At 40.1% G+C, this 17,251-nt stretch overlaps 1 protein-coding gene across 1 annotated transcript in view; it reads left to right on the forward strand.

The window, feature by feature from the left end:
* Positions 1–5,833: 5,833 nt before the first annotated feature.
* zcchc2 (zinc finger, CCHC domain containing 2) overlaps positions 5,834–17,251 on the forward strand; it is a 28,279-nt gene continuing 16,861 nt past the window's right edge. The window contains exons 1-5 of the mRNA XM_051410632.1: positions 5,834–6,816; positions 10,398–10,515; positions 10,969–11,039; positions 14,012–14,083; positions 15,656–15,756. Of these exons, the coding sequence (XP_051266592.1) occupies positions 6,016–6,816; positions 10,398–10,515; positions 10,969–11,039; positions 14,012–14,083; positions 15,656–15,756 (1,163 nt within the window). The 5' untranslated portion in view covers positions 5,834–6,015. The remainder of the gene's footprint in view (positions 6,817–10,397; positions 10,516–10,968; positions 11,040–14,011; positions 14,084–15,655; positions 15,757–17,251) is intronic.

Genomic DNA, 17,251 nt, shown 5'->3' on the forward strand with positions numbered 1-17,251 from the left:
CCGCAGTGTGGAAATGCATTAGTGTTTGTTTCGTATTTCAGTTTTGATCATGTTGAATCATCTGCCATTCATTTAATATTAAACAATGGCTGAAAGGCATACAGATAAGAGATTTTCAGATTTTCTGTAATTTCTATGGTTTATAAAATAACAGCAATAGGCTACCGGCAGCATGCTCTTATTTTGAAATGACGGAATTTTGTGTGTGTGTGTGTGTGTGTGTGTGTGTGTGTGTGTGTGTGTGTGTGTGTGTGTGTGTGTGTGTGTGTGTGAGTAGTTGAAACTGTGATCAGTAGCCATAGGATTAACTGGAGCAGTGCTGTGGTTTAACAGCCAGCATGTTTTTACTGCAGCTGTGCTGTTTAATTCAATTAGAGGGTAAAAAAAGCCCTGTGGGAGGGGATAAATAGCATCTGTGGCAGATGTTGGACCTCTGTCATACTGTGGTAGGCAATGATTCAGCCATTACGGCTCAAAAGTGATTAAAATTGACTGAATAAATGTACATGTTGGTGAAAATACAAATGGATGTGTGTTTTCTAGTTCCTACTTGCTTATTTACAGAAGGTTCTTAGTTAACTTTAATCGGCTTTGCTCGAGCTGGATTTGTTCTTGAATTAGTTTTATTGGATTTCACATTTCATTATAAAAACAAATGTAATTACATTTTTATTTTTAAGACTTTTCAATTAAACCTTTATCTTTCAATAGCAGAAATGCTTCCTTAATTGCACACATATTCTCTTCTGGTTAACAACATTGTTTTATTAGTACCTCCAAGGAAAGAGGCAGTCTTATCTGAAAGTGAGCTCATGGATGGAAGGCGTTGGTCATGATCCAGATTACTCCAAGGTCAATATTCTATTATTGGTAACAAATCCCATGAAAAGACCCAAACCAACAATGAATGCATCTACTTGATATATCGTATTCCTCTGTTTCATAGAGCACATTCACAATCCTGCTGTGGTAAATTCTCACTAAAGCACCAAATGTGTGTTAATCCGCTGCTGAAAGTAGTCCCAGACTAAATGCATAATATGTCTTTTTTGAGTAACATTTGCTAAAAACTACAGTGCACAGCTGCTTGTGTTGTACTGCTGAGATGCAAAATGGTACCAGGATCTAGATTGTGAAAAAGAATTCAGAATAATTAGGGATCCTATATATTTAAAGAGCAATTTCAACTCACAAAAAATAAAACAGCATAAACAGTATTTATACCATATATTATTTGCTAGAAACATCTGGCGGGCCAGATTTAACCATGTGGTGGGTTTAATCTATAATAATGCACCAGATTTTAAGCTTATCATTTTTGATACAGTGTAAAACCAGATAAGCTAATTTAACTCAAACATTGTTGAAACCGATTACATAAAATAGAACAAAAGTAACTTTTCAAGTAATTTTAAGTAACACTAGTTTTGTAAAAAAAAAATTTAAATACAACAAAAAACTCTTGATCATTTTTATGAGGTATTTTGTTTTCACAGTACAAATAAAAATAACAAAATTAAAAAGTCAATGTCACAAAATTACAAAACTTAATCAGGAATGTTATTTTTAACTTACAAAATGTTGCTTTTAGCTTTTACAAATGTTTTTATTAAATTCACTTATCTGGTTTTACAGTATATGTTAAATAGTTAAATATAATAAGTAATTAGTAACTATAACTTTCTAAATAATCTTGTGCATGCAGTAAAAAGTACAATATTCCCTCTGAACTGTAGTGAAATAGAAGTATGAAGTAGCATATAATTGAAAAAACTCAAATGCAAAGTAGAGTAAATGAACTCATTACATCATTACATTACATTCTGTCAAGAAGAACGAAAGAAAAAAGAGATGCAGTAGTTTTTGGCACTGTGTTCATTTAAGCAGTGGTTCCCAACCTAGAGGTCCACAAGGGGTCGCCAAAGCTTCAACTTTCACCACCTTGCTGTCTTGATTTTAAGAGGTGTAAGAAAACTTGAAAATACTCACAGCAGGCCTATATCTCAGCATTTTGTTAATCTCTGTGTAGAAAACTAAGGTAAATTACTATTCTTACAGTTCAGATTACTATTTAAGATCTCTGAAGACCTGAACACAAGCTTTATTCACAGAGCCTTCACTCTCTGATAAACAGCCTCATCCAGCATTAAAAAAGTTCCCATTTAAAACAACCAAAGAGCTAACAGAACAATCGTGTCAGGGAGAAAAAAAACACTGATGCTGTCAGAAAAAAAGCCACATTTGTATGTATGATTGTTTAAAAAAGGCATAATACAGAGAGACAATTGTGTAAAAGGTTCCTAAAATTATCAGGAAACCTTTACACAAACATCCTGCTGTTAGTGTTCACTGTTTGGGTTTATTGTACAGTTTATCAGCTGTTCTCTGCTGCTGTCATGCATTGAATATAATGTGAAAAATCCTTCAAATATGTCACTGAGTCAGGGGTTGTCAGTTTATTCCATGATAGAAATGGAAAAAGGTTGGAACTGCTGCATCCAAGGGCCTGTGAGCTCTGAACTGCCGTTGCCCCCTGTTGGAGCAGCACAGCGCAGTTGTTCTCAGAGACCTTTATGGTCAAGGCTGCTGTTCCCTCAGTGCTAGTTTAAGGCTCTGCTGCAGCCAGGGCCCTCTCTGAGCTCAGAAAATAAAAAAATAAAAAAAAACACAGCACTGGAAAAAACATGTCCAAATATGTGCCTTCACTTCCTCTCCAAGCAGACCACACGAGGCTGGACAACACAGAGGACTATGATAAACTGCAAGTCTCTGTTTATTGCAGAGGGAGGCTATAAGTACCAATTCAGTCCAGCTCAGGATGCAAGGACAGTGTTGTTCTAAAATAGATTCTACTGATTGTGCCTACTGTATGGATCTATGTTAAATCTGCTGTAGGTCATTTCTTAGCACATTTTTTGTCATATTTGCTGAAACCAAGCCTGAACAAAAACTGAACAAAATTATTGAGTCACATTCCCAGAACGCCAAATACAGACGCTTTGGGACCCTGGGAGCGAGACTCAACAATCAACAACCTTCAAGCCTCTAACCCAAAGTGTCTTTATATCTTGTTTTCATTCAAGCCCGGTGGATTCCTGCAAATACCGTTAGGAGGAGCCAGAGGAACCTGATTATTTCACAGATTATCTGTCTCATGTACTACTGTCAGGATAAAGTGAAAGTTTAGGTAACTATGACCCAAAAAAATAAAAAGATTTAATAACCTGCTGACATTTTAAGAGAACAGGGAAGGGTGGAACTTATGGACTGCAGACAATACTGTGTAAATACACTACACCATTTTCATACTCTATGTTAGGAATGTCACTAGGCCAATAGGTGTGTCTTAAAAGACTGAAAGTAGGTGGTGGAATTATCCAGAACATAAAGCATGGACCATTCACAATGTGGCTGTTCCTGACTTAATTTCTATAAATCCGGTGAAAATGATGTAGGACCAACCGAACATTTTTCTTTTAATGCTATGCTCTCATACACTGTGCTTCTGGAAAGAATTCAAGAAAGGATTTTTCAAACATCATATAACAAGGACACTCCTTTTGGCACAGTGTATACATTCCCTCTTTGCTATTACAGTAGGGAGTTACAGTGTTAGACCAAATCATTAAAGTCCTCTCCAATCAAACATCAGTGTCTCTTCCTGTCTCTACAGTGTGCTGTTTGAATGCTGTCTGTGCAGAGTTTGACTCTAGAAGGATGTTTTCACATTCATCTACTGAAAGTGGAAAGTTTCTCTGTGCTCATTGAACATCTGATTGTAAGGGGCGGGGCCTAACAGCAGGATTTGTGACATCACAAATAGTTTGGAAGTCAAACCTGGTCCAGTATGCAACTTGTACAGTGTGATGTAGAAACTTGAAGCCACCAGTGCACATCCACTGAGAATGGACTTCACAGTGAAGTAGGAGACATCTTGTGTCCAGCAGGAAAACTTTAGAAATCATCAATTACATATATTCATAGATTCTGGTATGAGGTAGAAGGAGTAGATACCTTTTTGTCATGAGGTTATATATGTCAAAGTGGAGGGGATCTTTAAATTGAATGAAAACCGTATATGCAGATGACCTCTATGATGTTCCAGCATATACTTTTGATCTCACGTTGTTCTGTGTGAAATACAGCACAGCTTATTTATTTCACACAAGGTCTGCTTGTCTTGTCTCATCTCCGTACATCTGACCTCCTGACCTCATGTTTCTTGGCGAGCTGCTGGACATGAAGTCGCAGAAGAAAAACGACGCAGCTGTTTAACTATTCAGATCCAGACTAAGCAGAGAGACACATCTTCAAACACAGAGGAAGTGAAGCTGCACCAAGCAGCCACATTTACCCATTCTGGTTTCCTTTTCTTTGTAATTGTTGCATTTTTCCTTTAGAGGGCAGTATTGACTAAATGAAAGTCAGTGTAACACCATTATTAGTCTTTTTTTCTTTCCCTTCTTGGCATTATTTACTGAAACTATACTAGAGAGAAAAAAGAGGCAAACAGAAAACATTCTCAAAACAGTCTCAAACATTTACTATAACAAAATCTATTTCATTCACAATGTTCCTTAAAATCCAGATGCTAGGTGATATTATTGCTTGCTTGTGTGTGCTTTTATGACAACTGCAACAAACTGTTCACAGGTCTCCCCAAAAGGTGCATTAATCAGATACAGTTAGAGTTTGCATCAGATACATCATGTAGTGTTATTCCAGCACAGGAGCCTCTGGGTAGGAGGACAAATAACAGAGCTGCCATGGGTAAATATATATTTTTAAGACTATAAGTAAATATTTTTGACATGATTAATATTGTAACTGTGCAAACATGAGATATTTGGAATATCATTTGATAGTTAGCAACTACAGAACACAAAAGGCTACTACTGTACACTAACTGATGTTCAGTGCACTAGCCTAATTGCCAGAAGGGTAATAAACTTCCTTCAGACATTAAAAGTACATGCAGGCCAAAGTGACCCAAATCAGATTTTTTTGCTCATATGTGACTCAGATCAGATTTTTCCATGACAGTGTAAACATCACGAATCACATGAAATCTGATCTTTTAAGTTCTGTTTGGGACCACTTTCATATGCGGTCCAAATCAGATTCAGGTCTGATTCTTCGCAGTGTGAACAGTCACATCGGAATTCATGTGACTTTAGCGTCACTGTAGATCTACATTCGTTATGTGGGTCACTTCGGGACCGTGACCTGTTCTCACTGGAATCTGATATGTTTCATTGTTTAATGTTGATAAATACATGAACTGAAGTTGTAAAAATGAGATTTTTAAATGTGTCCTATTGAAATATGTAATTCCTTGTACGGTGTAATGCAACTGGGGGTTGAAATATAGAAATATACACAGTGACCAAGCATCAGGGACAAGAAAACGCTGTATTTGTCAGAAAAGAAGCAGACTAAGTGTGAATTATTGTTAATAATATATTTATATTATATAATATATATTTCTTTTAATAATACAGACAGAATTTAATAAAAAGTTCCTAAAACAGGAAATAATCTGCTCAAAACTAATCGAAATCCAATTAAATTAGTTTTACGCAAGGTTGTTGCAGTCAATCAGCTCACTATTTGGGTTAATTGTATCATTTTTGAACATAATATGAAACAGCCATTAAAAATATGTCACTCGGTCAGGGGTCGCCGGTTTACTAATTGATAGAAAAGAGGCCCCTAAAGGTTTGGAACCACCGACAAGAAATACAGCCAGTCCTCCATCAGTCGCACGGTGGCAGCAGTGAGCGACTGTACATAGGCACTCTGCCGGAAATGAGGAGTAGAAGAAGAACGTAACCTAGGGAAAGCGCTACAGTAGTAACGTTACTATCGCCGCGTCAGATGATTAGCTGCGAGTACAAACACTGTTAAACGACTGACAGCTCGCCGCTCCTTTCAGTGTTACGAAACGGTGGACGTTGTCAATAATGTATATTGGACCGTCGTTCACACGGTGAAGCCTCTCTCGTAGCGCTGATAATGCTGAAAATGAAGCTACCGATGAAAACGGGCGAGGAAGGAGGCGACGAAACGGCCGAGGACGATTCATTGGAGCAGCCGGAGCACCAACATCTTCCCGGGGCTGTGCCTCCCTCTTCGGTGTCCGACAGAGTGGACGAGTCGCCCAGACCTTATGTGTACCCATCCCAGCTGGACAAGGAGACTGTTTTCGAGTGGTTCGGCCTACATCTAAACCCCGCTAAGCGGATCGAGTTCATGTGCGGGCTGCTCCATATGTGCCAACCCCTGGAGCTCCGCTTTTTGGGATCTTACTTAGAGGATCTCGCTAGGAAAGATTACCACGTTTTAAGGGACTTTGAGTTTCGGGCAAATAGTCCGAGCGATTTGGGAGTTTTAACAGACGTGATCGACCCAGTTGTCCGGTCCAAACTCCTGGTCTGCCTGTCCCTCCTCGGCTCTGACAGCAGGGAATGTGCTGGAATACTCTTTCGGATACTGAACCATGTTGATCAGGCCTTGTTCTACAAAAATTACGACTACTCCCTTCCTCCGTTAAGGGACCCTCTCCACCACTCGTCCCATCCGCCGTGTCAGGACGGGAATGTGTACGGGCGGTCGGAGCAGACCTGCGGCTTCTCCGCTAACGAAACCGCGGCGGGACCTCTGGAGCAGTTGGCGCTGCTTTATACCATGGCCTCCCTGCACCCAGCTTTCCATTTCCACCAGCGGGAGATAGTCCGAGGGCAGCTCGACAAAATAGAGTTTGCCATAGAGGAGGAGAGACGTCAAAGTCAGCTTAGAATAAACGCCCAGACAACGGTAACCAACATTAGTGCCTTTACATGCTAAACTAGTTCAAAACTTGCTCAACTTCGACCTGTTCGGGAGAGAGTTTACGTCTCTGGCGTACGTGAATTGGAATATAACTTACGTGTATAGCTGTTTAGTAATAATACGTTTTGTTTCAGTACATATTGGCCGAGTATGCCCAGCACTGTGGCAGGAAACGTCCCTCTCCTATCAGGAGCTGTCGGCCATAGCAGGACGGCTAGCTGATGCTAACAGAGTTAGCTAACACATATAAGCTAGCCAGTTAAAGGCCCAGTGTGTAACATTTAGGAGAAATACAAAATAATATTCACAGGTATGTTGTCTTTAGTAAATAATCACCTGAATATAGGAAGTGTTGAGTTTTCGTTGAGCCGTTTTTACCTACAGACGCTGGGGGTCGCCTTCTGTGGAGTCGGCCATGTTGAACCACCATGTTTCTACAGTAGCCCAGAGTAGACAAACCAAACGCTGGCTGTAGATGGAGACCTTTTTTGCAAGTTTCAGGGGCAACCGTACTTTTTCCTACACATCCCATACTCACTCCCAGACCGTCAAATACAGACCCGAGGGGGGTTCAGTTAGTTGCAATCTGCTTCCACTAGATGGCACTACACACTGGTCCTTTAAATGCTAAGTTAGCTCAAAACTCTTTCGCTCGAGGGTTCAAGTCTCTAGCTCAGGCGGCTAAAGCTATATCTTAATTGAAATATACACGTATGGCTAATTAGATAATAATAAGTCATGTTTCATTCCATATTGGCCGAGTATTACAAGAACTGCAGCAGGGAACATCCCTTTTCTATTAGGAGTGGTCGTCCATAGCAGGACAGCTAGCTCATGCTAACAGACTTAGCTAACACACATAAGCCTGCCAGTTAACCTGCCGGCAGCTAAGGTTTAGTTGGTTGTTTCAATCAGTTACCCAAGAAGCCATGGGGTGTGTGGGGTAGTGCTATGGCTCTGTGGCTTTGGTCCCATTATATAACGTCCTGTTTGTTGGTGCTGTGGATCTATACTGGCTACTGTTACCTTTCTAAATGCTCTGTACGGTGAAAGTCATTAACAAGCTTACTGAATGCTAAGCTGTGCTCCTATTAAAGCTACATCCACAAACAGCCAAGTGCAGTTCGGACAGCGTGGTCTAATTATCTGACAGCCGGCACCACCAGACCGACTGCCCCAGCCGCTCCAGCAGGACTCTGATCAAGTATTGATCCACTTGTGGCTTTTTAAGAATGTCTGACATGACGCTGTGCAGGTTTTCACTCCAAAGAACAGGTCAGCAGCGGATCATTTCCTCCTTTGCTGTTTGGCTGGTTCTTGATAAATGGGAGGGCAATGTTGCACCTGTTGCCTTTCAGTGTCTTTTAGCAGTAACAGTAATAATGTTAACTACCCCTGCAATGCAAACGAGAATGACAAGACGGACAGCTGGTTCTCATTTGATCACGTAGTCTGTACTTTAGCATCAGAACCTTTGATTAAAAACCAAAATCAACCTGCATTAGGAAATGGAGACAGGCCTGGGAACTGGAACATATGCACGAGAAAGCCTTATTTACATAACAGGGGTGGTGATGCCTTCGACTTCAGTATTCATGGTCTGTGAGCGGGGTTTCTCAGACATACATTTCTTATGTGTTGCTGAAATGGTATGCCGACTAAAGTGCAAGCCTAGTTACACAATGATGTAATGATGTCCCTGTCAACATGTTGCCACCCCAAAGAAAACAATTACAACAGCACATTTGGTTCTCATATAAATCAGTGGGGGAAAACACAGATTGTAACATGGATGTAGCATCTTGAGGGACATTTGGAAGCAGTCTGCCTTTCCAACTGAGCAAGTTTACTGGGAACGCTGAACTGGCGAAACCTTGAGACAAATCTTGTACGCCAGTCCATGTTCCAGATTTTGGGAGGTTCTGCCTTTTACAGTTGAATCCAGATAATTCTGTAAACCCCCTTTGTGTAACAGGTCCCTGGAGTCTGGGTTTAGTGCTTGCAGCAATGCTTGAAAGTTACTGAAGCCAGAAATTCCAAATTTGTTCAAAGAGAGGGGAGCCTGGGTGGAGCTAATGTGGGAAGAACAAGTGGTAACCTCCACTGGTGAGTGGGAGGCACCTTCCAATCAAGCAAACAGTCAATCATTCCAAACATAACTCCACATTACCAAACTGCCACCAGGACACACCTTGAAACTGAACTGATATAAGTGTCTGAGCTTTGTAGGAGCTAGCATCTACTAGCGGTTTGAGGAAACAGTGGTGGTTACTGCTAGGGGAAAAAATCAGTTTCTACACAGTATTGCTCATCACTCAGGCACTTATCAGTCAATCTCTGCCCTCTGTTAGTCTTCAAAATGGGGAGAGTTGTTAGGTTTTCATTCTAGCTATGCTTCCGAACTAATTCAAGCTGATTTATTACTGATTATACCCGTTTGCCCTCCCTCAGGTTGGGGTTATTAATCAGTGGCCATAGTGTGTGTGCTTGGAATGAAACCCTCCAGTCTGTTGAAACGAAGGGTTAAATCATGAACACAAAGTTACTTAACTCTGTCTTTGAGGCAAGGATGGATTATTGACTGATCCAGTGTGTGACCACAGAGAGCTCAGGGTTTCTCCCAGGAAATTGTTTAACAATGGCGGCAAGAGATTTCTGTCGATTGACAGATTGTTTCAGGAGGTACACTTACAAAATCACCCCCCTAATCTGAAGTCATGTTAGGAATGCAAAGCTGTTCTTCAGCCTACTCTCAAGTGTCAGAGCCTCCCAGCAGCACATGGAACCCCGCTCGCCTCTCAGGGGCTTGTGCAAGTGTCTGTCCGCCTAATGCACACGTGTGGTACATGTGGGTTACATTTATGATGCTTTAATTAATTGAGCGATGATAGGAAATTAATTGCCAGTATCTAACAGCATCCGTAGTCTCACAGAAAAAAAGAGTGTGAATAGTTCAACTAAAAATGTCAGTTTTGATGCCACACTTGTACCTTTTGTGTTTACTGCTGACTTTAAACAGACAGCAGTCTGCGGTGCTGTCTCTGTTCTGGATGAATCTGTGAGGTTGACATCATTGTGAGTCAGGGCCTGGTGAAGATGCACTGCTCTTAATAAAATCACACATGCTGTTTTTAGTCTCTGGACTGTGCGGCTGTCCGATATGGTAAGAGACAGAGGGAGAGAGATCAGTGAGTGAGAGGATGGTTGGAAACAAACAGTGGTTCCGACTGTTTCTTTGTCTTCATATAATGTCTGGTTCATCCCTCTTGATTGCCAGGCAGTTTAGCTTTAGATGTTGTAGCTCGGCTGTTGACAGTTTTGCATATGTCCTTTGCTAACTGTCTTTTTTTCTTGGTTCTGATTGGTTGTTTTCATTCAGGAACCTGATTTTTCCACAGATTATCTGTCTCATGTACTACTGTCAGAATGTAGTGAACTGAACGGAACATTTCAGCAAATATGACCAAAAGTTATTTTAATAAAAGTGGTCTACTGCAGCTTTAAAGGTCAAGATAAGGAACCCATTATGAGCCAGTAAGTAACTGAGTGTATTTTCTGGTCTGCAGGAGCTGATGGGTCAGGAGGCGGATTACCTGCCTCCCCCAGCCGGTTTGGGGGAATGTACAGCCTCGCATCCTCCATGCCAGAGCCGACGCTCCAGTCGCTGGGCAACACAAAGAGAAGGTGAATGGAAACAGTGCACATTCTTTACATATATATATTACACATGTATAGAAAATATTTACTATTGATTTGCTGCAGGGAACTGGGCAGCATTTTTAAGTCTGGATTTCATTAGTCTGCTTGATTGTGCAATGGACAAATCCCCACCAAACTAACAATATCTCAAATATTTTTGTTTGAATGTAATTTGTATTTGTCGCTTTTCTGTATTAACTCATATAGTTGCACCTGTAAGGGTTTTTATGCTTTTTTACGTTTAACTAATAAGTACTTAAATAACTTTTTAAGCAGTCAATTGTCTTGACACATATAAATTACTGATCAGTTCATAGTCAGTGCTATAATAACCTTGCTAATTGTATAGGCTTTCAGTAGACACACACTAGTGAGTGTTTGTGAACTTGTCTGAGAGGCTGAGTCATGATAGATTGTTGCTGATTTCTGTTGTTGCAGCGGTGCATATAGAGAGAATCGTGCTCAGGGGCATCTCTCGGACCAGAAAAGACAAGGAATACAACTTTGAGGTAGGTAACAACACTGCGCGCACACACACACGCACACATACACTGCTCTGCTTCAGGTTAAGATGTCTGGCGGAAGGGTTCTTTTAGCATGATACTGTGTTTTGTCTGTGGAAGCCTATGTACAGTAGCACTGTAAACACAAATACACACATACAAACTACTGCGAAACACCTTCTTGCATGTGTGCACTCAGCTTTTGGGGGGTTGTTCATTTGAAAGATGCTGCAAACAGTTAGCTTGATAGTGGAGTGTAACAGTAATAGCTTGCCAATAAAACAGGCTTTGAAACAACCCACATCACTGTCTTTTAACATGGCTCTCTGGCACAGGGAGACAGTGGTATTTCCACATGGTCTCTTTTGGTCCAAAAACCATATTCAGACCTACAGTGGTCAACTATAAAGACCTTTCTTCACAACAAACACATAGAAACAGATGCCCAGTGTGCTAAATATCATATCATACTTGCTTCTGCCCTATTTTAAAATGTTTAAAGTAGTAATAGTTTTTATGAACTAAGCAGAGCATGTGGTGATTGGTTATTTGTTAGATAACTTCTGAATCACAATCGGGTCAAAATACATGATGGACTGGCAAATGCTAGTTTGTGCATGACGTGGCTTTCTGAAAGGTGTCTGCTGCTCTTGTTCTTTGGCATCACTGTCTCCCTGTGGTGCATTGTGCTGGTTATACCAGTGCCAGCTTGGAAGTAAGGCTTTTTTTAATCTCCCAACACAGGGACATTTCTGGTTAGGTGGAGCAGGATTGGAACAGGCCAGCAGCCAAATTGGACCATGCAGGAAAACTGCAGGTTCTACATGTGTCCATATTGTTACAGACACAATTGTGAGTCTGTGGGTTAATTGTAAAGAAAAAACTGGAGCAAATTGTCTTTATTTTCTTTTGGACCAGTTGGCTGTGCACTCGACTAATCCCAGACTCCAATTCCATAGTGAGTCGGTGTAGTGCCAAGCTGATGGTGGCTCGTCACTGCTAATGGTTTCCAAACGCGGATTCACAGTAACAAACAGGAGTGCTTAGTGCTCATTTACAGAAATAAAGATTCAGTAAGACAGATGGAGAGGAGAGACTAAGTCCTGTTGGCTTCACTGAGCTCCAACAGTCAAGCCAGAAGCACTCACTCTCCATCTGTTTATACTGGACCAAACCACTGACGCACACACACATATTAACACGTGCATTTACACTGTTAAATAGGCATGTGTCGTGTTCATCACATAGCATAATTAATGTATTTATCGGTTTATCAGTGTGAAGACTCTAGAAGCTAAATTAGCTGGTGGTGCTGCTGGGAAGGAGTAAATGGCTATCTGTGCTTTTTTTGTGTTCATTACGTATGCGAACGGCTCCAAAGTGTGTGTCCTGCTGCTCCACTGAAAAAAGGCTCACACTGCTATAGGGTTGTTTAGGTCAGGCTTTTGGGGACCAATGCTGATCACTAACTTAATTCAAGTTGAACGCTTCTGTATGAGAGACACTGTAAAGGTCTTTTTTTCTTCCTTCCTAACTACACAGTACTTAGTTTTGGTCTGTTACATATTTAGGGCTGGGCTGTATATCAGTTAAACTAGTATACTGGTTTTAATTGATGTGAATTTTTGACGCATAGCTGAAACAACTGCTGTAACTCATTTATATCTTGTGCAGTCTGAGAAACATCTCTGTGAATACTCAAATACTGAATTTAATGTACGTTTATAGTGTTTATACAACTATTTAGTTTTGAAAAGTTGTTAACATAACGTTTTTAAGTTCTGTTTTTATTACGTTGCAGTTTGCGCAATAAAATAGTTTACATTCTGATTGCAGGCCAAGAAAACCCTATAGTAATCACAGCCTTCACTATATATATGATGACAACAAATCACAACCTATAAAGCTATATAAAGGCCTGCAATGCAAAGAAAATAGCAAATAGCTTTGCAGTAAGAAAATACAGCCTGCATTATCTCACTTGTGACTGTCTTTTTAAATTCATCTGTCGTTTAGGCAGTAATGCATCCTCATAGTTGTTGCATGTTGAGTCATAGTCTGCTGTTTTTCTTTGACAAAAGTGAATAAGATGCTATGTAATAGCATGTGACACAGCTTCTGTTCACACAGCTGATCCTAATACTCTGGCCTCTGTAGGCATACACAGTTTAAATACATCCAAAATGTATTTGTTGTAAAGCTAGTAATTACTTTAGAGGAAACTTAGGGTTGGGACATACAAGCAAACATCAGTCACATGTAATGAATTTTAGGCCATTCGATCTTACCTCACCATTTAAAATGGCTGTGTTTAAGAATAACACTATGGTACTGTTCCTGCCCTTTATTCATGTATTCTTAAGGCTCAGTTACTCGTGGTCATGAGTAACTCATGAGCTCATACAGCTCAGAAAAGATATCACATCTCCCTGTGTCTCAGCAGGAATGTTATGTGGTCTAACATATCTGTTTCCTTTACAACCCGATCTTACACATCTGTGGTTCTTTTTCTTTTGTTTACTATTGATTTTTTTGTAATTTTGTTTTGTATAAAGACCAGAAAGAAAGTAAATGACCATTAAAGTACATATGTTATAAATGTAATAAAGGTAAAGTAAGTAAATATGAACATTTCTGTTAAGTTTTATAGCGTCAGGCATTACATAACTTGAGTGCTTTGGCTTCTGAATGGGTGTAACTAACGTCATATCTCTGTGATTATAGAGAGAGATGTGTGTTTGTGTACAATTCAGGGTTCTTACTTGTTTCTCACTGTGTGGGCTTCGTGTCATCATGTTCTTCATTTGGACTTATTTTGGTATATGTCAGTCCCTTCAACAATTAGTCACCAGAAGGAGATCGCCTGACATTGTACCATGCAGCACTAGCATAGCCCCATTTCCTTTTTGACATTACTGTTGTCAGATTTGTCATTCTAGCCTGTGTAGTGATGGAGAATGCCCTCTGATTTGTTTCAGGTGAAGTGGTCAGACTCTTCTTCAAGCAGTGTGACCAAAACCCATGTGGAACTGGAGAATTTCCTTCAAAAGGTACCCATTTTTGTTGAACTTGTTGATTTTTCACCCTTCCAGTGCAATGACAAGATTATATACAAGTTATAGGTCCTGCAACCAGTCACGCAGAAGAGAAAAACTGAACTGCAGTCTCTGCCAATGACTTCACGCTACCTAGGAATTCTGGATTCATGCTGCTGCAAAGTGTTAAATGTTGAATTAGTAAAAGAGATATATAAATAAACCTAAACCTAAAATAATTGATGAAATGATTACAACTCATTTTCACTCAGTTTTATTGGATATTATTTTAATTTTGTTGTGAACATTTTTGTTTCAGAATGTCCTTTTTGTTTTATAATGTCACTGTTCATGACAGTGGTGGCTATATTGAACCGCCATGTTTTCACAGTAGCCCAGAAGGGACAAACCAAACCCTTGCTCTAAAAAGGGGGGGGTGAATTTATGCGCATTTCACAGCCACCGTAGTTTCTCCCTAATCTTGGAACGGGAAGGTGAAGCAACAGAGGTGATCTACGACTACACCGCTAGATGCCACTAAATCCCACACACTGGACTTTAAGCTAACAAGCTCAAAAACAGCTACCAAATTAGCCAATTTAGCTCACAGCCTCGCCTTGCTAGTTAGCCTGCTAGGTGAGTAGAATGAGTTAAGGTCATTGTTAAGCTAATAAAATGAGGTGTTAATGTCTGTGTCCTGAGTTTCTTTACAGTAACTACAGAGTCGATTCAGAATGACTTTGGCTTTGTTGTTGCTTTAGCTAACAAGTGCTAATAAGCTTAATTTGGTAGCAGTTGTTGAGCTTGCTAGCTTAAGAGGCAGGGCGCCATGACTGGCTGGAAGGTGATAGGCCGGGGACATGAAAAGTGACTTGAAATAAAAATAAACTCCAAGTAGAGTTTTAATCATTTCTAAAATGATTTTGCATATTAACAAATTTTACACAGTTTATTCATGTGATTATTTATTTTATCATTACTAATTATTTCTGTTTTATTGAACACCTTGGGGCTCCATAGTTGCATTAATGCTTCTGTCTTCATTTATGAACATGATCAGAATGTGCCAGAATGTCTGGAACATGAGTCATTTACTCTAGCTAAATTAACTAAATGAACTGTTAACCAACAGGGACGTATTATTGCATGCATTAATGTTGAATCTTAGCTACATGAGGCGATACCTGTTGGGATGAGTATATCAGCACCATGGATCATCACATTAGTGTGACAGACCTGTTGGGCCTTTCTCACAGTACACATTTTCATATGTCACACATTATTAGTGCCTTTCCTATAGGGCTGCACGATATGGTAAAAAAAAGTCACATTGTATTATTTTGACAGATACTGCAGCTTCTAAGATTTGCATATTGCCATTTCAATAATATTGCGATTCATTGTGCAGCCCTATTTTCCAAGTCAGAACGTGTGTTGTGAAAAAGGCCCATTTGGCTATTTTACTGCCTTAATAAGACTAAATAATACAGACAGAGAGAATTAGTGTGGAAAGTATGAACTCTGAATTGATCGGCCCAAATGTAGAAGCAGGTTTCTCAGTGTATCCTCCCCTGTTTCTCTCTGCAGCTTCCTAAGGATCAGTGTACTGAGTCTTTTGAGAAGAGCATCCTGAGGCTCTTGAACCAGGGGGACCAGAGTGAGAGCAGGGATGTGGAGAAGAACCTCAGGTACTTTACATTTAACCCAGATGTACACCTGATGTGTCAAATAATGGGGATATAGCAAGACTACAATACTTTTCCATTCATATGAATCAACATTAATTGTTATTATAATGATTCTAGCCTTAGTATTTGAAGGGTATTCTCAAAATTACTATAACCTGAAGACATTTGAGGGTTATTTAGAATGCATTGTGAACTTTATTTTAAAACCCAGATAATGGAACTGTACAAACACTGATTTCTTTTAGCGAGGTTCAGTGGCCAGTCATCCCGCTCTGTTAAACATATTCATGGCTAGATAGAGTTCAGATAAATCTAATTTCGGTTCCATCGGCGAAACACAATAGACTTGTCTGGACTCTATGCTGTCACTTGCCCCTCTCTGGCGTTCACGCCAAATAAGATCGCACGAAAACACTGCAAACTGCAGCCTTGACCGAGGACAAACCGCAGTCCTGACTGTGGTCATTTCATTCTGTTATTCTGAGTTCTCCGAGGATAAGAGTCAACATCTGTCTCCTTTTACCCTATCTTTTTGGGGTCATTTCCTGTCTGTAATAAATCTGGAGTACATTCTTACTCCGTACTGTGCCACAGTTCACTGAGGAGGCAACCAAGACCTGTGCTTTCTGGCGTCTGGAAGCTGACAGTAGAATTCATTCAATTCAATTAAATGAAGCTCCCTGTAGATGTTCAGTACTGCAGTTACAGTGTGAATTAGCTATTGGCTGTCACACAACATGACTTGTTGTGATTGAAGATCTGCAGCCAGTGGGTGTTATTCATGCTAGTATTCTATATTGGTAGGGAGTTTATGAATAGCAGTACGGCTTTCAAGTTCTAAGCCCCTGGATCCCACAGTCAGACAAAATCAAGTCGACTGTGTCACTATTCGGGGATAACCACGCTTTATGTAAGTTTTGGAACTTTAAGGATTGTAAACAGGAAGTGTAATGTTGCCATGGATTCAGTGAGCTTGATCTTTGCTTTTTTAAGCCTATATTTGTTTATATTTTGGCAAATTGGCACCATTAAAAGTTTGATGAATTAGTAATTAGCAGTTCCTGTTTGCAGTGTACCCATGGGTGGCAGACAACTATCAGTGGATAGCTTTTATACTGAAGAACCTTGGATGGATGTCAGAGATGATAATATTGTTGGAAAGTGTATGAAAGTCTGTGAATCATGTCTGTGTGTTTAGATTTGAGTTATGACTCTGAGTAGTAAGGCACTAAGGGTTTTTAAAGATCCCATATTTGACACTTTCTCAGTGTTTTATTTTGGCTTTGAAAGGGTGGGGTGAAGCCAGAGAGTAGCAATCTGCAACTACACTACGCTAGATCCCTAAAAAGAACTAAATCCTACACACTGGTCCTTTAATATTAATGAGCCTCTCTTCTGATTGGCTGACTATTTTCTGAGTGACACACAGCCAAGCCTACGACAGATAACGGATTGCAGTGTGCCTGGACAGTGTGTCCAGGTAGGGCATGATGGG

The sequence above is a fragment of the Dicentrarchus labrax genome, unplaced genomic scaffold, assembly GCF_905237075.1.
Source record: "Dicentrarchus labrax unplaced genomic scaffold, dlabrax2021, whole genome shotgun sequence".
In the NCBI taxonomy this organism is placed as follows: Eukaryota; Metazoa; Chordata; class Actinopteri; family Moronidae; genus Dicentrarchus; species Dicentrarchus labrax.